Below are 24,189 nucleotides of genomic sequence, written 5' to 3'. Positions count from 1 at the left end.
TTCCCCCATACCTGGGTAAGTTTTTTTTTTTTTTTTTTTTTTACACCACCCAACAACCCACACAAAAAAAAAAAAAAAAAAAAGAAAAAAAAAAAAAGGGCCCCTGCTTCAAAAAAAAAAAAAAAAAAAAAAAAAAGTGAATTTTTGCTTAATATAGCCAGTCATTTAGCTCGGTACTCAGTATGATTTGTTGTATTACTATTTTTTTTAACTTAATATTTGTGGTACATCATCCAATATCAGCAGTTTACTTTTCTTTTTTTGAATGATTATATGTGATTATACGTAAAGATATCTAGAGGACTGTCCATTGATTAAAAACTTATTTCAAATAAATTTTCGTTAGGCTTAGTTTGGGTTTCAGATACTCATATACAGTTCTTGATATGTGAAAAATCTGAAATACTCACTTGTTACCTGAATTTTCCTAATGGAATGAAAACATTTCACTTCATTTTTAACTATAAAAAGCCTATTGATGCCAGGTGTGGTGGTGCACACCTTTAATCCCAGCACTAGGTAGGCAGAGGCAGGTGAATCTCTGTGAGTTTAAGGCCAGCCTGGTCTACATAGAGAGTTCCAGGCCATCTGGGGCTACAGGGAGACCCTGACTCAAAAAGATCCAAACAAACAAATAAAAACAATAAAAAACCAAAATAAATAAATAAAAAAGATAAAAAAATGCTCAAAACGACCTGTTGATTTTCATTCATAAGTGAAATAATTGTGCTAATGTTTTATAATGTACGAAAACCTTTATTCTTAAATTTTTCTTTGGCTCTGTTGACATTGTGAATGTTATACTTCCTCGTTGTACTCAGCTGTGTTCCTCTAAAGTGTGCTGTCTTTGTACCTTTAGGACCTGCAGTCCATAAACATCAATTCAACAGTAATGCTGTGACAGACATTAATTTGGATAACGTTTGTAAGAAAGGAAACACTTTGTTGTGGGATATAGTACAAGATGATGATGCAGTAAGTTATTTAATAAAGCCAAAAGAACATAGAATTACAGCAAAATGTGACCAGGATAAGCAATAACTCTGTGCTTTTTTTTGCAGGTTAATCTCTCTGAAGGATTAATAAATGAAGCAGAGAAGCTTCTCTGTTCTTTAGTTTGTTGGTTTACAGATCGACAGATACGAATGAGATTCATTGAAGGTTGCCTTGAAAATTTAGGAAACAACAGGTAAAGAAGAATTGGGGATTTATTTTTTTCTTTTACCGTGCTCACATTTTTTCATGTGCCCTTGTGTTGACTAGGTGTGCTGTTGTCTTAGTAGTCAGTGTATCTATAACAATCTATTGTTAAGTATTTGTGCTTTCCATATTCTGTTTTCTATTTTCTCTCAAGTTCTCATTTTATCACTCAGTGTTGTTTTCAGCATAGAGGTTAGATCCTGTCTGTAATGTAAACCAAGGAATAGTAATACTCTCTCTTTTTTTTAATTTTTAGAATAGATTTATTATACAAAATAATGGGAGTCATCATACTTTTTAATATTTTTATTTTATGTGTGTGAGTGTATTGCCTGCATGTATGTGAATGCACTTGTGTTGTGTGGTGCCCACGGATGTCAGAAGAAGGCATTGGATCCGGTGAAACTGGAGTTAACATATGGTTGTTAGTCATTATGTGGAGGCTGGGAATTGAACTTGGGTCCTCTGCAAGAGCAGCCAGTACTCTTTTTTTTTTTTCCCCCTCAAATTTTATATTTTGCTTCCACAAAAGAAGCTACAGTTGAAGCTACAGCTGCTGCAATGTATTTGCTTAAATTTAGGCTGCAGCCAGTACTCTTATCCTTTGAGCCGTCTCTCCAGCCCAGGAGTTATTATACTGTAACTTACCTTTTCTTCTTTATCTTAGGAATAGGATGGTGATTAATTCATTTTCAAATTTCTTTTTAAATTAATATTTCAATTTTCTTAGGTGTACGAATGTATGTGTGCATCTTTGTAAGTGCATCTGTGTCATGCAATGTCTAAATACCCATGGAAGTCAAAAGTGGGCCTCCTATCCCCTGGAACTGGAGTTAAGGATGGTGGTAGCTACCATGTGAGTGCTTGGAACCAAAATTTCATCCTCTGCAAGAGCAGCCAGTTCTCTTAACCTCTGAACCATCTCTCCAGCCCCATTTTCAAGTTTCTGTTTAATGTTCTATAAAAAGTTTAATGAGACTGGGCATTGGTGGCTCATGCCTTTGATCCCAGCACTCAGAGGCAGAGACAGGCCTCTGAGTTAAAGGCCAGCCTGGTCTACATAGTGAGTTCCAGGCCAACTTGGACTGCAGGGAGACCCTGTCTCAAAAAGACCCTACCAAAAAAAAAAAAAAAAGAAGTTTAATAAGAAGTAAATTTAACTTACTCTAGAATATAAACATTTTGGAGATAACACTCATTTTTCCATGCAGATGAGCCTTTTTAAAAATTTTTTTCCAGCCTTCTGAAGTGTGTGAAAGTTTGAGGTTAGGAACACACAAAGTTGTGCACATAAAATATGTAAAGCTATTATGTGTCATTCATGCTTTAGTAAAATAGATTTTAAAAATGTAGAATATTACCAAGTGGGGCAACATACATAATTCCAGATCTTGAGACTCTAGGATAGGAGGATTGTGAATTTGAGACCAACCTGTAACTACATAGTGAGACCTTGTCAAGAAAAAAAGATATCAGAAAGGGTGCTGGCATTCATGTAACAACTATATTTTCATGTGAACTTGGCACTAAACCATTCATAGATGATCTGCATCTGGGTTGGGATCTTTTACATAGAGCAGCTGCCTTGTTGCAAACTACAGAAAGTCAGCCTTGACACAAGGGTTATAAGCAGTAGGAGGAATGGGGGCTGTTGCAATGGCTCAGTGGGTAAAGGTACTTGTGTAGGGCTGACTTTCTGAATTGAATCCCTGGATCCCCTGGTAGGAAGAGAGCAATTCCTGAGAATTATCCTCTGACCTTCACATGCTCACTGTGGCACAAATGTACCCACACTTACTAATATACCTATTTCTGTCTCTCTCTCGCTCTCTTGCACAAAATAATAAAATTTCAAGAAAATTGACAATAATATTTAAGTAGACATTTTTTGAGTATGTACACTGGCCAACAGGTATGTCTGGAAATGCTTGATACCTCTTATCAGAGGAATGCAATCAAAACCATAATGAACTATCACCTCAACTCTAGTAAGAGTGGCTTTGTCAAAGAAATTAAGGATAAGAAGTACTAGTAAGGATACAGAGAAAAGGGGAATCCTGTACATTATTGAGTGGAGATATAAATTAGCATAACTATTATGGAAAATATTATGAAGGTTCTGAGAAGAATTAATAGAACTATCAATGTGACCAACCTGGATATATAGCCACAAGAAGTGAAATAGATGTATCAAAGAAATATCTGCACTTCCATATGCATGCAGTTCATAGTAGCTACGAAATCAAAACAACTTAAGGTATCCATTATTGAAAGAATGGATTAAGAAAATGTGATGTGTATATAGAAAGCAGTACTATTCCATTATAAAAAAGAATGAAATTCTGTCATGTACAGCAACATGAATGAAGTTGGAGATCATTACATTAAATGAAAGCAGGCAGGCACAGAATATATGTACAATTACCCTGGAGGTTGTTGACGTCTAAGGGCAGAGGAGAGATGAGCAAAAGTTGATAAATGGGCATTAAGTTAGTTTTAAAAACAAGAAATTTGGCTGGGGTAGTGTGTATAAACTGTATATTTCAGCTGTATAGAAGGTTTTAACTGTAAAGAAATAAGTGTTTGAGGAGACAAATAGGTTTAACTGACTTTAAACATTTTACCATGCATTGAAAGTCATGCTACCTCATAATAATATGTTGAGTTTTTATATTTTTAAGTAACAGTTAAATACACATTTAAAGAGATTGGCAAGATAGTTTATTTGGTAAAGTGCTTGACTATATGTAGAGTGCCCTTAGTTTGATTACCCAGTACCATACCTCATAAATTACAAGCATGTTGGTGTATGCCTATAATCCCAGCACTTGGAACGTCGAAATTACAAACTAAAAAAACTAGTTTAATTTAAAATGTAGGTTAATATTTCTTCTGTAGATTGAATTTTGCCATACTTTTACCTGGTTCTCATTGAAATTGTAAACTGTTTACAAATACACTAATTCTTCATTACCATTCCATTGCAACAAATTCAAGGTTTCCTCAATTTATATTCTGTAATGTAGTAAAGACAGGATTCTTGTGTGTATGTGGACATTCCATGTATAAATGTTGTTTTCTGCTCATATCTGTGTTTAACTACTATAAATGTTAAATTTCATTGAATAGCTAAGTGTTTCAGTGGGATTTCTCTCTAATTGATTTAGACAACACATGTGTAATATTTTAAGTTCTTCTCTTGACTCAAAGGGTTGCTTATGACCAATCACAGAAGGAAAACTGGTAGCCTGATGTAGATCTTCTATTGCTTGATTGCTTCCCTTACTTGCCATGTATCCTTTCAGAGTGCTTTTAATTGTTGCGTGGTTATCATTACTGATACAATTTTGTAGCAGTTAGGGTTTTGTTTTTTGTTTTTTTTTGTTTTTTTTTTCCCATTTTGATCATTTTGAGACTGGGTCTCCCTGTAGCCTTAGCTGGCCTGGAACATAATTATTATTGTTGTTATTATTATTATTATTATTATTATTATTATTATTTTGGACTTTTTGAGACTGGGTCTCCCTGTAACCCCAGCTGACCTTTAACTTGATATGTAGACCAGGCTGTCCTTGATCCACCGGCCTTTGCTTCCCTGAGTGCTTGAATTAAAGGTATGTACCACCACAGCCGACTTGTAAATGTTAATTTAGATTTATTATTATTATTATTATTATTATTTTGGTCTTTTTGAGACAGGGTCTCCCTGTAGCCCCAGCTGTCCTGGAACTTATTATGTAGACCAGGCTAGCCTTGGTTTCCTTGTGGCCAGACCCAGCTGGCCTGGAACTCACTATGCAGACCAGCCTGGTCTTGAACTCACAGAGATCTAGGTGCCTCTGCCTCATAAGTGATGGGATTAAAGGCATGTGCCATCGTGCCCAGCAAAAATGTTAAGTTTTTAAAAAGTTTTTAAAAAGTCTTTGTGAAAGCACCAGGTTTCTGTTGTTGTTGTTGGTGGTGGTAGTTCTTATTTTAAAATTTTTTTTATGTTATGAATGTTTTGCCTGCATGTATACAAGTGTACCTGTGTTGTACAGTGCCTGTGGAGGCTGGACTAGGGCGTGGGATCCTTTCCAACTGTAGTTACAGATAGTTGTTAGCCCCCGTGTGAATGTTGGGAACTGAACCCAGGTACTTTGGAAGAGCAGCAAGTGCTCTTAACTGCTCAGCCATCTTTGCAGACTCAATGTTTTTTGTTTTGTTTTTGAGACAGGGTCTTACTATGTAGCCCTGGGTGGCCCAGGGCTTGCTATGTAGACCATCTGCTGGGATTAAAAGCATGTACCACCACTCCCAGCAAGCACCAGGTTTTATAAGTGGTTATGTGAAGTTTGCACCTGCTCATACATATCTGTATAATTTGTGACACATAGTTTCCATGATATGTATCTAATAGAAATATATCCAGATAGTCACCAGTGATACATTGAAGAATGTTTATAGCAACAGTATTTGATTTTAAAGTAAATTTTGTCTTTGTGTGCATGAGATGTATGTTATATATGTATTGTATGCCCATGTGCAGGTTAAGATTCATTAATTTCTGTGTGTGCCCAAAGGCCAGAGGATGATGTGGGGTATCCTGCTCTAGCACTTCCTGCCTTACTCTCTTCAGTGAAAATCTCTCACTGAATCTCAAGTTAGACTGGTAGTCAGCAAACCTCAGCTATACTCTTGTCTCTGTCCCACAGTGTTAGGGTTACAGGCACATGTGCAGCCGTTGCTGACTTTTTACAGGGTTCTGGGAATTTGAATTCAGGTCCTCATGCTTGCACAGTAAGTATTCTTATCCACTCAGCCATCTTCCCATATTCATATATAGCAATACTATTTGACATGAATATCCTTTTTTTTTAAAATTTTTTCATTTTATGTGTATGCATATATTGCCTGCATGTAGGTAAGTGACCCATGTCGTGCAATGCCCATGAGGACAGAAGAGGCTGTGGGATCCCCTGGAACTGGAGTTACAGACAGTTGTTAGCTGCCAGGTGGGTGCTGGGATTCGAACCCGGGTCTTCTGCAAGAACAACCAGTGTTCTTAACCACTGAGCCATCTCTCCAGCCCCTTGAATGTTCTTTGAACAGCTGACTTGGTGCCAAAAGATAGTAGGATGGATAATTCTGTAATGTTTATAGAATGCATACTAAGAGTTAATGAAGTATAACTGCATGGTACAATGTGGACAGATTTCATAATATTGAATGAAAAAAGCTAGATGCACATGAATGTGTATCTATTCCAGTTTACATTATTTGTGTACCCTAGGTAGTGATTTTGGAAGTGGGTGCTGTGATAGCTTGTGGAGGAAATAACCTATATGTATTTACCTCAAGATTTTGAGCTGAACACTTAGATTAATACACATTTTGTTTGTGTGATATACTTCAATAAAAAATTATGAAAGAGAAACATAAAATAACTTGTAGTCATCAAGAATTATGTTTTTGAAACTGGAGAGTTGGCTGAGAAGTTAAGAGCACTAGTTGCTCTTGCAGAGGACCAGGGTTCAATTCCCAAGATCCACATGGCACTTGACAACCACCTGTAACTTCCGTTTCAGGGGAATCCAGTGCCCTTTTCTGACCTCCGTGGGCATTGCATGACATGGGTGTACCTACCTACATGTAAGCAGTATTCTTGTACACATAATAAATAAATAAATAAAATGTTTTTCTAAAAGTATTGTTTCAAGCTGGGCGTGGTATGGTAAGCCTTTAATCCCAGCACTTGGGAGGCAGAGGCAGGTGAATCTCTGTGAGTTCAAGGCCAGCCTGATCTACATAGCCAGTTGTAGGTCAAGCTGGCACTACAGGGAGACCCTTTCTCACAAAAGACAAAAAAATAAATAAATAAAAATTAAAAAGTATTATGTTTCAAAGACTATATAGTGGTATAGGTCTCTCTTTACCTTTTCCACCTTTTTTGTAGATCACATGAGAGTCTGGAGAGATGACTCAGCGGTTAAGAGCATATTCTGCTTTTATAGAGGACCTGACTTCATTTCTTAGTACCCAGGTGGGGTAGCTAGGTCACAGCTGCCTATAACTTTATCTCCAGGATGATCTGACACAGCCTCCAAGGGCACCTGTACTTACATGTGCACACTCCTGAATGCACATAATTAATAGTAATTTTAATAGTTTTTTAAAAGAATTTCAAAAGACAAGCCATAATATAATGCCTAAATTGTCATTTCAGGGAAAACTGAGATAGTTTTTCTTCTCTATACCTTTTATTATTATTATTACTGTTATTTTTGTCTTTTTTGAGACGGGATCTGCCTGTAGCCCCAACTGACCTGTAACTTGCTATGTAGACCAGGCTGCCCTTGATACACAGAGATCCACCTGCTTCTGAGTGCTGGGATTAAAGACATGTGCCACCACACCTGACCCTTTTTATTAATTTTTCAGAGCTGAGGCTGTTACTCAATGGTAGAGTTCTTGTCTATCATGTTCAAGATTGATCATCAAAGATCTGACTTTGGGGCTAGAGAGATGGATGAGCAGTTTAGAGCATTGGCTGTTCTTGCAGAAGACCTGGGTTTGAATCCCAGCAACCACATGTTTATAACAACTGTCTGTAACTCCAGTTCCAGGGAATCTGTTACCCTCTTCTAACCTCTGTGGGCACTCTATGACATGGTCTCACTTAACATACTTGCAGGCATAACACTTACACATACAATAAATTTTTTTTTTTTATTTTAAAAAAAAACCCACAAAACAGATCCAGAGCCAGGTTTTGTGGCGCATACCTTTAATCCCAGAACTTGGGAGGCAGAGGCAGGCAGATCTCTGTGTGTTCAAGGCCAGCCTGGTCTCCATAGTGAGTTCCGGGCCGGTGGGGGCTACAGGGTGACCCTGTCTCAAAAAAAAAAAAAATTAAACAGACAGATCTGGCTTTGAACCTCAATTCCACGGAAACATTCGTTTTTTTTCATAGTGTGCACATATTTCTTTTATAAGTTAAGAAATTCAGCATATTCAAAAGAAAAATGGTGCTTAAAGTAAGATATCATTCAGAAATTCTTTTTATTAAGCAACAGTTTATTTATCCCCAAACAGAAGATGAAACATTAATTTTTCTTTTTTTAGTTTGTTTGAGTCAGGGTCTCATTATAGCCTCAGCTGTCCTAGAACTCATTACAGAGACCAGGCTGTCTCTGGAGTGTTGGGAGTAACTGTCTGTCACCATCCCCAGCTCATTTTTCTTCTTTTCTTTAAAATTTATTATTTTTATTTTATGTGTACGTGTGTATTGCCTGCGTGTAGGTAAGTGTACCTGTGTCCTGCAATGCGCAGAGGACAGAAGAGGCTGTTGGATCCCCTGGGCCTGGAGTTATGGACATGTGGGTGCTAGGATTCGAACCCGGGTCTTCTGCAAGAACAACCAGTGTTCTTAACTGCTGAGCCATCTCTCCAGCCCCTCATTTTTCTTCTTTAAAAAAGATTTTTAGAAATTGTATTTGTTATTCGTGTGTGCCCGCTTGTGGATTGTGTTTAGTGCTGGCATGCATATGGAGGTCTGAGGAAAACTGGAGTTGGTTCTCTCTTTCTACCTTTACACGGATTCCGGGGATGGACTCAGTACACCAGGCTTGCATGGCCATCACTTTTACCAGCTCAGCCACCTTACCAGCCCAGAGACATTCATTTTCCCAAAGTAATCTTATAAACTAATTATGGATGTTTATTGGCTTATTGACTATCTAATAAATATGATTATTACATTGAATCTTGCCCTCAAACTTTTTTCCTCTGATGTTGTATCATGCAACTCTTACTGATAATGATATTAGTTATATGTGACAATATGAGTGTAAATTTTCAGCTTATAAAAATCTATAACATGTCTAGTGTTTGCCAGGTGAAATGACTGAAGTTTTCATGTAAACATTAATCTGGATTTCTTGATAATCCAATGATTGTCAGAAGAGTGTTATTTTCTCTCAGAATAATGTCCGGACACCGTTTTGGTTGTCAAAACTACTAAGTGGGGTTTAGGATACTGCTTTTGGCTCCAGGTACTACAGTGTAAAAGACAATTCTCCTACAACAGGAAGTTTTAGCCTGAAACGTCATAGTTATTGGGTTGAGAAACATTCTTATTACTAGATTCTTTTCTCTAAACTTCGGCCTCCTAGTGTACTGTCAGGAGTTGCTGATAGTCATAGGAATATTGACTCTTACTCCTAAACAAAGAATCAATCACTGTAACTTTAATTCATTTACTGTACTCTTTTAAGATTTTTCCTCAAAATACAGGAGTCCTGTTAGTGCTGACACATTTTTTGTATACTACATTATGCTGTATTTTTTGTTATTTAAGCCTGTATTATGCTAGCTTTTAAGTTTCCTTTCCAGTTCTTGGTATAGTTTTTATACCCCCACTTACCCCCCCCCCCAATGTGTGTGTGACTAAGGATTGAACCCAAGGTTTCATGAGTGCTTGGTAAACACTCTACCACTCCTTGCTTTTCTGTGGTCATAGTCCAGTTTATTTTATACAGTGAATTCAGGGTTTTTTTTTTGTTTTTTTTTGGAGTGGTAATACAGACTCATTACTTTGTGTGCAGCATAGAGATCTGAAAAATAAAACTAAATTCTACTATAAATCACCCATAGTTCTTACACTTGTATAGACCAAAATTATAAATGTTTGTGTATATGTATACTGACTTCCCAGGATTTAAATAGAAACTTTACTAGGAATCTGTACATTGTTCTTCTACTTTTGGGTTTTCTTAAGCCAGTGTAGTTACTTTAACCCATGTGTTAAAAATTTCTTCAGTATTAGGGCTGGAGATACGGCTCAGCAGTTAAGAGCACTGGATGCTCTTTCAGAGGACCTGGATTCACTTCTCAGCACCCACATGGCAGCTAACAACCACCTGTAATTCTATTTCTACAGGATCCAGCCCCGTCTTCTGGCTTCTTCATGACATGGGTGCACTTATATACATGCAGACAAAACACTCAATGAAAAAATATTAAAATTTTAAAAATTTCATTGTGTATACAAAACATTTCTCGAATGGAATGATTGTATGTGTCCAGATCTTTAGGAAGTACTTTGTATAAGAAATAGGTGGAATTATATACTTGGTTTTCTTTCTGTAGAGAGATATTATATATAGTTTCATTTTCATTTATAAAAAATAGTTAATGTGTTTCATTATACACACATATCTATCTATTACATATATATACATATATATGACACTTATACATATATATTTGTTGTTGTTTTGGTTTTTGTTTGTTGAGACAGGGTCTTACCGTACAACCCTGCCTGGCCTGGAACTTGATATGTAGACCAGGCTGACCTTTAACTCACAGAGATCTGCCTGTGCCTCCAGTGTACTAGGATCAAAGGTGTACGAATTCAAGACTATCCTGGTCTAAATTTGCTTTTGTGAGTTTTAGATAATACTGTTCTTTATTTTTCCTTTGTGGTTTCTCATTGCTTTTTTCCTATGCTTGTAAGACTTAAAGTAATAAATTCTTTTTTTATGTCCAAATTTTTTAGAAAAAAATAAATGCCACCAATAGTGCAAGAGGTATACAGTGATAGCGCACTTGCCTGGGATGTGAACACCTTAATTCTATCTCAACCAACGTACATATACATACACACACACACACACACACATATTACACACACACACACACACACGAATAAAACCAGTGATTCTTCTGGATTTTTGACAGAGTTTTTAGTAATGATTTTAGATTTTAGGATTGTGATAAAGCTCAAGTGGTAGAATGCCTTTCAGATGTGTACAAATCTTGGTTTAATCTCTTAGCACATAACTAGATTTAGTGTTGTATAACCTATAATTGCAGCACCCTTAGGTAGACAAGAGGATCAAAAGTTCAAGCCCACCCTTGGCTAGATTGGGAACTTGGTCGGTTTGGACTACACAGTGAGCCCCATTTCAAAACAATAAATATTTGTAAAGATGTCTCAGTGGTTAAGAACTCTGGCTGCTGTTCCAGAGGACCTGGGTTCATTTCCCAACACCCAGTTGGTAGGTAGTAGCAACAGTAATTCTAGTTCTAGGACTCTTAACGCTTTCTTCTGGCCTCCATAGGCAGTGCCGGACATGGGGGCAGTTAACACATTCAGGCAAAACACTCATACATATAAAAAAGTTAACTATAAATATTTCAAAAATTAATCTCCCCAATCCTGCGATACATTTTTCTGAACATTATTGTGCATTAAATTTTTAAGTGATTTCATTCTTTTAAAATTTTTTATTATTTTAGTGTGTGTGTTGCTTGCATGTGAGTAAGTGCACCCATGTTGTTCAGTGCCCACAGAGGTGAGAATATGGTGTTGGATTCCCCTAGAACTGGAGTTATGGATGCTTGTTAGCTGCCATATGGGTTCTGGAAATCAAAACCAGTTCCTCTGCAAGAGCGGCCTGTGCTCTTATCCGCTGAGCTATCTCTTCAGTTCCCATGATTTCCTTTTTTAAAAAATTACATCTAGCCGCTGGGCGTGGTGGCAGTTAGTCTCAGGAGGCAAAGGCAGGGCAAATCTCTTGTCAGTTTGAGGACAGCCTGGTCTACATAGTGAGTTCTAGGACAGCTGGGACTACAGGTATTAAAAAGCCAAAAAAAATTACATCTACTTATTTATTGTTTGTGTGTGTATGTATGTGTGGTTCAAGAGATAACTTTTAGAAGTTGGCTTTCCACCATGTGGGATCTGGGGATCAAACTGAGGTAATTGTGCTTGGCAGCAAGTACCCTTATTTGTTGAGCGAACTTGCCAACACATGTGCATCTCTTAAAATTAAATATATAGTGTGTGTGTGTTGGCACATATATTACCATAGGAGTACCGGAATTACAAATGTGTACCACTGCATCCAGCATTTTACATGGGTTCCAGGGATCCAATTCATGTCATGCTTGCTTACTATGTGATTTTACCTCCTGAGCCATTGCTCCAGCCTTTGTGCACTTTATTCAAAAATATGTTTGGGAATTCTAAAACACTTAAAAACTTAAAAGTATTTATTCAGAATATGTACTTCCACACTTCCTTGAAAATCATGCCATTAATTTCATCGCTGGTTCATTTTAAAAGCACCCCTATGCATGATTTTTAATGTATAAAACCAAGGTTTTTCCTCCTCCTTTTCCCTATAGAAACACAGTGAATTGAATCTAGGAACTTCCACATTTAGACAAATGCTGGACCACTGAACTATATCCCTACCCAAAGATTTGCTTTTGTAAACATATTAAGGAAGTACTCATTAGGCAGTGGTGAATAAAAACAAGTCATGGTGCTGGAGAAAGGACGCAGGTTCAGTTCCCAGTACCCATGTGGCAGTTCACAGCCATCTGTAACTCCAGTTCCAGGGGAATCCAATACTTTGCATGCACATGGTTTACTTTAAACACACAGAGGCAAAACACATCAAAATAAACTTTTTAAAAGTGTGAATATTGGCTGGGTGTGGTAGCACACCCCTTTGATCCCAGCGCTCAGGAGGCAGAGGCAGGCGAATCTCTGTGAGTTTGAGGCCAGCCTGGTCTACATAGCGAGTTGCAGGTCAGCTGGGGCTACAGGGAGACCCTGTCTCAAAAAGACAAAAAAAAAAAAACAGTGTAAATTTTGATGAGATTAATCATGAAGTTCCTGCAACAATAGGATGTTATTGAATATAGAGCTATCAGGTTCATCTTTCTCAGAAGTGGGAGTCGGGATAGATGTTCAAGTGAAGATCTTCCAATTATATGCTTGTGTTAACTCTGCCTTTTAGTCAGGAATGTTCTTTGTGTTGAAGAAATAAAGGAAAATTTGAAGGATATTAAGTTATATTGGTTGGAGGACTAGAAGCAGTTCACACAGGGTTCTATATTCCAATTTAAGTGCATTAGTGTTTAGTCAGAAGTATTAAGTGTAACATTGTATTCTGATACCCTTTATACTCTTCTTGGAAAAGTAGGCAATATTGTGGCCTAACTTGAGTAGTGTAATTACAGGTAGACTGTAAAGTTTTCTTTTTTAAAAATTGTGTTTCTATATGATTCCTTTTCCTTTTGTGTTTCTACTTGGAGTATGTGATACATTTCCATTATGTTCATAGTCAATAAGGCAGTGATTCTCAACTTGAATATAAATCATACGGTATAATAATTTGGCAAAAGTGATTGTAACTTCATAAAGTTTATTTTCAAGGGGAAAATTCTTTGAAATGCTCCTGTCTTAGGTATATACCCAGGTATTTATACTATGCTTTATCTTTAAAGTCTTGAATTGAGATTTTGTGACTTTCTTGTCCAGCATACATGTAAATGAATTATACATTAGAAATAAAATTATTTATGTAAGGATATATTTATATGTAAAATATGTTAAGTAATTTGCACTTAGGCTTTTTTTTTTTTCTCTGAAAGCTAGGATCACTGTTACTTATTTTATTCTATAAATATATGTGTTTTTGCTGTTTCAGATCAGTAGTAATTTCACTTCGTCTTCTTCCAAAACTGTTTGGCACTTTTCAGCAATTTGGTAGCAGTTACGATACGCATTGGATTACAATGTAAGTAAATAAAAGATACAAAATAAAGCTGGGCATGGTGGCTCATGCTTTTAATCCCAGCACTTGGGAGGCAGAGGCAGGCTGATCTTTGTGAGTTCGAGGCCAGCTTGGTCTACATAGTGAGTTACAGGACAAAAAAGACAAAAAAAAAAAAAAGATACAGAATATATTTTTAAGAATTTTTTTTTCTCAAATTACAGCTACCAGGTTTTGTTTTTTTTTTAAGTTTTACTATCCATGAGGAAAAATTGAATTTCATGATTTAAATATTTGTTATCTTTCTTTGCCTTTTAGCAGTGTGAACATTATCAATAGTAGAATTTTGTTTTCTTTTCAACTTCAGAACAATGCCATAGCTTTTAGTGTTTTAACTCCTAGGGAGAAAATTTTTATTATATGTGACCACAGCAGAGAACTGCTGAAGATCTGCAATAAAATAAATATTCACATGCTTTTAATTTTTCCTGTCACTAAACTTCACTACAAAACATGTTAGTGATAATCTCACCACTACCCTCATCATTCCTTTTACATTTATAGAGAAGTTATTTTAATGAATGTTTAAAGAATTCTTTCAAAGGAATACTTTGATATGAAAGCTCTGGGGCACCTCTGGTTAGCTGTTCCCACTTCTTCAGTCAGTCTTTTGGTCTATGTTTTCTCTTTCACTCTCTCTAATGATCCACTTTTTGGTTTATGTTCTTTGGGTTTTGGAGGGTTTTGTTTTGTTTTGTTTTCTTTGAAGAGGGTCTCCCTGGTAGCCATGACTGGCCTGGAACTCCCTATGTAAATTTACCTGCCTCTGCCTCCTGGGAATAAGGGTGTGTACCACCACGCCCTGCCTCTTAGCTTTTTTATTTGGTTGGTTGGTTCATTATTTTTGTTTTTAAGATTATTTCACTTTGTGGCCTTATTTTACTTAGTGTTTGCTACATAGTTTATGTTGGTTTCTAAGGTATATACCTGAGATTACATGTGCAATTCTTATGCCTATATATCTTAAAATCGGACTTAAAAAATACTTATTTCTATTTTATGTGTTTGAGTATTTTACCCGCATTTATGTCAGCGCATCATGTACATGCAGTTTGTATGGAGGCCAGAAGAGGGCATTGGATCCCTGGGACCTGGAGTTTTGAATTTTGTTAGCCACCATGTGAGTGCTGGGAACTGAACCTGGGTTCTCCGTAAGAACAGCTAATGCTCTTAACTGCGGAGCCATCTCTCCAGCCCCTAACATCAGACATTTTAATCCTTGAATATTTTAGGAAACCAGCCAATACACATTAAGAGGTTAGGTTACTTGATGGAAGCCTGTGAAAAAACTATTTGTAGCTAGCTTCACACTAGATGCAGTTATTTTCATTTTCATCTTTCAGAGTGGTCAGCAAGGCAGGTCACCTATGTTGAAAATACATGAAAGACATGATGTGAATTATCTCAGGTCTTAGAATTTTAATGTTTAATGTCTTTAAACAGATATCAGGAATAATATTGTAGGAAAATAGATTTTGTTAGTTATAAAAGTTATGGGTCCTGGGATGTTTCACTACTTGAATTTTGTTCTGGTGTTTCTAAAATATTTGAGAACTTAACACCTGGCATTTCTTTGATTTAAAAAAAAAATGTTGGTGGTGGTGGCTGGTGAGATGGCTCAATGAATTAGGCTGTTTGCTGCCAAGCCTGATGACTTGACTTTCACTACCAAGATCCCTCATAGTAGACGTAGAAAAGTGATTCCACAAGTCATCCTGTGACCTCAACACATGTGCCCTGGTATATGCATACTGATACATACACGTACACAGTAAATAAAAATAAATGGTAAAAAACAAAATTGTTGCTGTGATCTGTTAGTGTTTACCTATAATATCAGCACTTGGGCTATTGAGACAGATAGTTTGAGTATAGCCCAGGAAACAGAATTTGAGGCCAATGTGTACTACATATTAGGACCGTGTGCCAAAGAAAAGTTTAATTTATTTTTTCTAAGTAAAAAGTTGTTAATAAGCAAATGGCAGTTTTTAAAGATTTAATAGATTTTATATTGTAAGCTTTTGTGTGCTTCGCATGCTGCAAAATTCTTTGATTAGAAAACTAAAGCATTTAATTTATCTATGGAATAGTGTATTATTTTCAGTATTAAGTCATATCTATGAAAACTAGTTGTTGCTAATCCCTGTAATCCTAGTACTTAAGAGTTGGAGGTAGGAGGATCAGCAATTTAGGTCATCCTTGGCTACATAATAAAAGTTCAAGGCCAACCTATATGAGACTGTTCTTCTCACCCCCCCCCAAAAGAGTCTTATTTATCAAACAAGCATTTTAGCCCCTTCACAGGTGTTGAATATTTTAGATTAAAAAACAATTATTATAGCCGGTCATGGTGGCACACGCCTGTAGTCCCAGCACTTGGGAGGCAGAGGCAGGCGGATCTCTGTGAGTTCAAGGCCAGCCTGGTCTACAGAGTGAGTTCCAGGCCAGCTGGGGCTGCAGGGAGACCCTGTCTCAAAAAGACCGAAAAAAAAAAAAAAAAAAACAACAACCCAGTAATTATGCTTTAAATAGATAAAAATTATGGATCATTGTTTTGTATCATTTTGCCATTCCACTATACATAAAATTCATAAAGTATTTTTAGTATTTTACATTTGAATATTTCTTAGATGAACTTTTTCCTGTTCAAGTATATCTTTTGTTCTCTGAGTCTTCTTCCTCCTTTAAAATTATGTTCTTATTGCTCCAGGTGGGCAGAAAAAGAACTGAACATGATGAAACTTTTCTTTGATAATCTAGTGTACTACATTCAAGGCGTAAGAGAAGGAAGACAAAAACATACACTGTAAGTAGTTTTCAAGTAGGCCAGATATTGCTGCCTGGCCTCTAACAGAATTTTCTAATATTCCTACTTTTGTATTTTAAGTAAATGTAACAGAAAATATTGTTTTTGTAAGATCATAAGAGAAAAGATACTATGTTGTAAGAGTTTCATAGTGTTATTCTTAATTCTTAGTGCAATTAGCTTGTTTAACTCTGGGCTGTTTGCTTTCACTGTTGAAATTTACTGAAAGTAATTGTTATTGAGAATCAAACATTTTCAGAAATCATTAGTATTTTTGTTCTCACATATTAGGCTTTTATTCCATAATTTGTAAATGTTTACTTCCCAAAACATTTAACATTGTTAAAATATTTTACTCTATCAATATAATTGGATATTAGTATTAGGATGGTTTGGTGTAAGATAGGTTTTAAAACTCTGTATAATTTGTTTAATATATATGAAAATATTCTCTCTTTTTTTGAGACAGGGTCTCCTTGTAGCTCCAGCTGGCCTGGAACTTACTGTGTAGACCAGGCTAGCCTGGAACTCACAGAGATCCACCTGCCTCTGCCTCCCAAGTGCTGGGGTTAAAGGCGTATACCACCATGCCCGGCCCTACATGAAAATATTCTTTGGATATTGCTATCACTCAAGTAAGTGGCTTAGGGGTAAGTACCAGGTTCAAAAAAACCTATTAGTGTTGGTAGAGCCTGGGAAGGTGTCTCAGTGGTTAAGGTGCTTGATGTACCCTCAGAGGAAGCTCATAAATGCCTGCAACTCTAGTTCCAAAGGATCTGACCCTTTTGGCCTCTGCAGACATCCACTCTTACACATGCACATACACTCAACACAGACACATAAACACACTAACATATTAATAATAAAAACAAATCTTTAAACAATTAAACTTGGACTGATGAGATTTTCAGCAGGTAAAAGCATTCGTTGCCAAGCCTGACAACCTAAATTCAGTCCTCAAGACCCTCATGGTGGGAAAAGAGCTGTGATTCCCACAAGCTATCCTCTGTTCTCCACACAGATCATGACATGTGTACACACAGGCACACAGTCACATAAAATAAATTTTTTAAAAAATTAAAACTTGAGGCTGGAGTGATGACTCATTGGTGAAGAGCAATGACTGCTCTTGCAGAGGACCCGGTTTCAGTTTTCAGCACCCACTTGGTGGCTAACAACCCTCTCAACCCTCTGTAACTCCAGTTCCAGGGGCTCCTGTGCCCTCTTCTGGCCTCCACAGGCATTTCATGAGACAGCTGCACTTACATACATGCAGGCAGTACACTCATACACATAAAATAAAAATAATAAACTATTTTAAAATTAAACTTGAAGGAATATGCGTGCCTAAATACCAAGAAAGAAATGAGTATCAGATTTCTTCTAATTAACTCACTTTTATGGATTGTTTTCTTTCTTGATCAAATAGTATTAGTTATCAGTATTATTAAAAAGAGGTGGAATCTGCCTGGCATGTTGGCTCTCACCTTTAATATTTGCACTTCAGAGACAGGCAGGCAGATTTCTGTGAGAGTGAAGATAGGCCTGATTTACATAGCAAGTTCCAGGATAGCTGGGGCTAAAGGGAGACCCTGTTTCAAAAAAGACCAAAAACAGTCCCACAAACAAACCCCGGGAAACAAAACAACAAAGAGAGAGAGAATCAAATTGTTAATTGAGAATATCTACATACAGAAAAGCTCTGCATAATCAAAACTAGAGAGACCAGAAATATTAAAAAAGTATTTTCAAGCATAGTTTCTCATTATCACAAATTATTTCCTTTTCTAGATTTTTGTTTCTTTCAAAGTGCTTTTCTTTTTTCAGGCATCTACACCTTGACGACTTTGAGACTGTTTAGCACTTTTAATTTCTAACCATGGGTAATAGTCATGGTAGTGGTGGTGGTGATAACAGCAGCCAGTGATGTAGACTGATGATCAATAAATAATAGTTACTCACTAATAATTTATCATATGCTAGATACAATTTAAAAATTAAGGGGCTGGAGAGATGGCTCAGTGTTGAAGAACACTGGCTGCTCTTGGAGAAGATGTGGGTTCTAATGCCATTACCCACGTGGCAGCTAACAGTTGTCCATAGCTTCAGTTCCAGTGGATCCAACATCCTCGTCTGGCCTCTGCAGGCTTTGTACAACACGGTGTGCTTACATACATGCAAGCAATATACTATACATATAAAATAAAAATAATTAATATTAAATTAATTACTGAGGGCTGAAGAGATGACTTAGTGGTTAAAAGTGCTTGCTTTACTCATATCAGGTGACTCACATCCATTTGTAACTCCAGTTCCATGGGCTCTTACACACTCTTCTGTTATTCCAAGGTATACACATAGCATTCATTCATTAACACACATAAATTTAAAGAAAAAAAAATATTTTTTTTGGTCTTTTTGAGACAGGGTCTCCCTGTAGCCCCAGCTGTCTTGGAACTCACTATGTAGACCAGGCTGGCCTTGAATTCACAGAGATCTGCCTGTCTCTGCTTCCCAAGTGCTGGGATTAAAGGCGTGTGCCACCATGCCTGGCAAGAAAATATTTTAAAATGAATTAAATATTGCCTGGGGAGATGGCTGAGTAGGTAAAGAACTTGCTGGCTAAGCATGAGAACCTAAGTTTGGATCCCCAGTACCCACTTAAAACATTCAGTGCAGCGGTGTGCAACTGTAATCCCTGGAATGGTGAGGCAGATCAAGGAGGATCTCTGGGGCTTTCAGAACACCCAGTGTAGCAGAAAAGGGAGGTTTCAGGTTCACTGAGAGACCCTGTCTCAAAAAATAAGATAGTGAAAAACCCATTTGAGGAAGACGTTCTCGTTTTACAAATTAGAACACTGAAGATAGACAATAAACTTCAATAAACTTACCCAAGGTAACATGTATAATGCAGGGTGTACCTAGCATTTGTTCCCAAGCAGGCTGTCTAACATTCATAATGTTTAATTTTTTTAATAGAAAAAACTGAAAAGATTTTTGTCATCCTGGAACTCACTGTGTAGCCCACTTTGAATTTGATGTTGGATTCCTCTTTTAGCTTTCCTAGTGCTGGAATTTCTGTCACATATTACCGTATTTTGTTTGTTAACTTTTGACAACTTGACAGAAACTAGAGTCACTTGGCAAGAAAGAACCTGAGGGAGGAATTTCCTTTTTAATACTGGACTTGGACATGCCTGTGGGGCTTTTTCTTGATTTCTTATTGATGTAGGAGGCCCAACCCACTGTGCGCAGTGCCATTCCTGGGCAGTTGGGCCTTGGCTGTATGAGAAAAGCAATAAGCATTCCTCTGTGGTCTCTCCTTCAGTTTCTGCCTTGCATTCCTTCCTTGGCTTCCCTACTGTGACCTGTAGACTTGAACAGGAATGAGAGACTGAAGAGCCAGGGACATAAATGAATTATCTTCATACAGATAAAATTCAGTATTATACCCACAAATGAGCTCTGGTCTGATACTGTTGTTCACTATTGTTGAAACAGAGAACTTCCTCACTTTGTAAGTAGAGGGAGTTTGAAAACTTAGCTAGAATCATTGCTCCAATGGTGAAATGTTGAGAAGTGTTTTCAAGTATCTTTTTAACCTAATATACCATGTTTCCATATATATGTTTTGTTTTGTTTTTTCGTCTTTTTGAGGTAGGGTCTCCCTGTAGCCCCAGGTGGCCTGGAACTCAGTATGTAGACCAGGCTGGCCTCGAACTTACAGAGATCTGCCTGCCTCTGCCTCCCGAGTACTGGGATTAAAGGCATGCACCACTACGCCTGGCCATATTTTAAGAGAATAAAATCCCCAGAATAAAGTAATATTATCTGGACTGTTTTAGTGTACTGTCTCTGTTCTTCCAGCCTGTAAAATTTTTCATTTGCTTCTTAAAAAAATCAAAAACAAAAAATGGGATTTTACTGTGTCTTGGTATTTGTCATATAGTCTAGACTGTCCTTGAATTCATGAGATGATTTTGAACCCACCTGTCTCTTACTCCTTGTTGCATGTGCCACCATGCCTTGCCATTTGTGTTTTCTTAGAGCATATTAATCTCATGAATTTGTGGCATGTTTTCCCTACTAGTGGGGCTTATTACTACAGAAACTCAAGAGACTTTGACCCAGCAAAAAAGAATGTTGGCTATGAAAGACTCATGCCTGTGTGCAAATTATTGTCCTGTATTTGTTGTAGTATCACAAGCCCTGGACAAGCCCATGGAAATTTGTCAGTGTTGATAACAACTTTGATGTCCTAAGAAAAAATTTTTGACTGGTGTTACAGTGGCTGGTAGGTCCCTAATGGAGTAGGCAGGGTCCTTCGAAGTGTGGCACCAAAGATTTAACTATGGAGTCTGAAGTGAGGACAAATTGATTCAACCCATGAAGTTGACTTAAGAATCCCTTTCTCTGGAGTTGGAGAGATGGCTCAGCAGTTAAGAACACTGGCTGTTCTTGCAGAGGACCCCAATTCAAATCCCAGCACCCACATGGCAACTAACAACTGTCTAACTCCAGTTCCAGAGGATCCAGTGCCCTCTTCTGTCCTCCACAGACATTGCACTGCACGGTTGCACTTATTTACATGTAAGCAATACACTCATACACAGGAAATAAAAATAAATGAAATTAAAAAGTAAAGAATCTTTTTCTCTGGGCTGGAGAGATAGCTCAGCAGTTAAGAACACAGATTGCTCTTGCAGAGGACCCAGGTTCAATTCCCAGCACCCACATGGTGGCTACGAACTGTCCTTAACTCCAGTTCCAAGGGAATCGGAAGCCCTCTTCTGACCTCCCAAGGCATTGCATGACACAGGTGCACTCACTTACATTCAGGGAATACACTCATACACATAAAATAAAAATAATAATAAAAATATTAAAAAAAAAATCTTTGCCAGGTGTGATGGCACATGCCTTTAATCCCAACACTCAGGAGGCAGAGGCAGGCTGATCTCTATGAGTTCGAGGCCAGCCTGGTCTCCATTAGCGAATTCAGGCTAGCTGCGGCTACAGGGAGACCTTGTCTCAGAAAAACTAAAAAAAAATTTTTTTCTCTGAGAGACAAGTACAAGGGAAAAAGAAAATTTCTAAATATAAAGGCATTCTGTTATATTTGGCACTGCTTTTCCCCTACACTCAGGCTCAGAGTAGTTCATTAACTCATCTGGTAAGTGATAGAATTCATTTCTTCCTCATTTCCTTTCCTTTTTCCTTTCTTTGGTCTTTTTGAAACAGGGTCTTCCTATAGCCCCAGCTGGCCTGGATTCACTATGGAAACCAGACTGGCCTCGAATTCCCTGAGATCCATCCACCTGCCTCTGCCTCCCAAGGGCTGGGATTAAAGGCGTGCGCCACCACACCTGGCTGAACCTGTACTCAACATCTTTGGCATAAAATGTATTTTTTTTTGGCTAACAACTAGAAAATTAAAACAGCCTCTCTTAAATTTTACCTTGATAGCATTTTAAAGTGAGAGTTGCTGAGTACTTTCCCTAGCCCAGGTATTTTCATCTTCACAAAGAGCACTGATACATTTAAAGGCCACCAAAGAGCTGCAAAGATATATCCAATTATCTCAGTCTTTAGAATATTTGATATTTGAAATATTGAAATTTAATAGCAAAGCTAATTCTTTTAAAAGTAATTTTAGAAAGTTTTTGAAGTTTTACACTTTGTGGAAAATGCCAGAATAAAAATTAAGAGACTTTCTTAATGGTTTGCTAAGTAGAAGATAGATTAGGGCTTAGACTTGGCTGTTGCTGTAAGTTGGCAAAACAGTTTGAGCAATTTATTTGTGTTTTGTTCTGTAACAGAGATAAGAACTCTTGATGGCTTAGTCATATATCTCAGACAGCGATTCTTCAGAACTGTCTATTGGATTGCCTACAGGATCGTTACATGCAAATTGAATTTGTTACTGTAACCCTCTCCCCTGTTCTCTTACTTTTCAGTAACAGCTTCATCTAAATGTACCATATTCTTTTCCTCTGTTTATTCTGGATATTGTCTTCCTTTTCAAAACTAACTCCTTTCCTTTTTGACTAACACTGTAACACACTTGGCTTCTAGAATGCTGGTGCTTTGTAGATGCCTACAAACTCAGTTTCCAGAGAACCATGTGAACTTACTTATTGAACCAGCCTGCATAGGGACTCTTACATTAATATGAAATTTTGTTCAATTAATTATTAAGATTTGAAATAGCCTTTATGAGGCAAATTTTATGTAAGCTATATTCTTTATGAACTAAATGTGTGCACTGTTACATTTCTCATTTAAGGTATATAGTATTAATAACTACAGTGACACAAAGTATGAGTTGTAGCTAAAAATGTAGTCTTCTTTGTTAACTTCTAATTTATATGTCTGTCACAATAGTAAAATGACATTTCTTTTGTTCTACTGATTATTAGGAAATGTAATATATTTGTAGAACATTTTATTAAGAACATTAAATATCTCAATCTTGGTAAGTGTGATCATGCAGGCTTGTAATCCCAGCATTTGGGAATGTGAAGCATGAGGATTGCTGTGAGTTGGAGACCCTCTTCACACACACACACACACACACACACACACACACACACGAAGAAATGGGGTCTTTTGTTAATTATTTGAATGACTTTTTGTAGGTACAGCCACAGTGCTGAAGTTCAAGTTCGACTTCAGTTCCTGACTTGTGTATTTTCAACTCTTGGATCACCTGATCATTTCAGTAAGATTTTCATTTTTCTTACATTTATTTTGTGTGTGTGTGTGTGTGTGTGTGTGTGTGTGTGTGTGTGAATAGGGTCACGTGTGCATGCACTTAGGGACCATCGAGTGGGTCCAGATGTCTACCTTGGGTTGTCAGACTTGGTGACAAATGTCTATTGAACATCTTACTGGCCCCTCAGTTGGATTTTAAATTCATATTTTGTAAGTCTGTTTTGATCCCTGGAACAGGCTAATTAAATTGATACTTTTTTATATTTCTGAAGTTACTATATATTTATTTATGTCAGCATTGCACATTCCATTAAAACACTTTGACACTTTTAGTAAAATTTTTCCATGGTTTTATTTTTCTGCAAATTTTTTATAATAATTTCCAAATCTCTGAGCTAAGATTATTGAGTAAATGTATAACTAATTTCTCATAAACAGTGCTGATGAGCAGGATCTTGATGCACTCTTTTTAGCTTCTGTTTCTCTAAATGTCAGTTTCTCAAGGCATAAATGACTCATTTCAAGAATGAAACACAGGGAACGGGAACAAATATCACCCTTGGGTGACTGCATCTTTCATCACCATTTGTTGTGGAGTCTTCAGATTTCACTAGAAAATAGCCATGAACATTCTTGGGGTGACTCTTTCAAATTATTTGGGCTCATAATAGATAGTAGACATTTGGAGGTACCAATTTTATTTTGAGTAATTTTAAACTGTTTTATTTTAAGAGTTAATCTTGTTTTTGTTTTCAAGTAGAGATTGAGCTGGTATAGTCAAGCATGAGGACAGTTCTATTTGCTAGATGTTCTTAAAAGAGGGAAGGGATCTTGATTTCTGTTGGTTGATCCTCCTTT

At 37.1% G+C, this 24,189-nt stretch overlaps 1 protein-coding gene across 1 annotated transcript in view; it reads left to right on the top strand.

Annotated features, from left to right (window-relative positions):
• The window catches only part of Usp34 (ubiquitin specific peptidase 34), a 239,249-nt gene that overhangs the window by 92,066 nt on the left and 122,994 nt on the right, over nucleotides 1-24,189 (top strand). Inside the window, exons 17-21 of the mRNA XM_008844481.3 lie at nucleotides 860-975; nucleotides 1,062-1,189; nucleotides 13,686-13,775; nucleotides 16,522-16,617; nucleotides 23,256-23,338. Of these exons, the coding sequence (XP_008842703.1) occupies nucleotides 860-975; nucleotides 1,062-1,189; nucleotides 13,686-13,775; nucleotides 16,522-16,617; nucleotides 23,256-23,338 (513 nt within the window). The remainder of the gene's footprint in view (nucleotides 1-859; nucleotides 976-1,061; nucleotides 1,190-13,685; nucleotides 13,776-16,521; nucleotides 16,618-23,255; nucleotides 23,339-24,189) is intronic.

This window comes from Nannospalax galili, unplaced genomic scaffold (assembly GCF_000622305.1).
Source record: "Nannospalax galili isolate Female #2095 unplaced genomic scaffold, S.galili_v1.0 scaffold682, whole genome shotgun sequence".
In the NCBI taxonomy this organism is placed as follows: Eukaryota; Metazoa; Chordata; class Mammalia; order Rodentia; family Spalacidae; genus Nannospalax; species Nannospalax galili.
The sequence above is the reverse complement of the archived record's forward strand: the minus strand, read 5'-3'. Positions and strand labels throughout refer to the sequence as shown.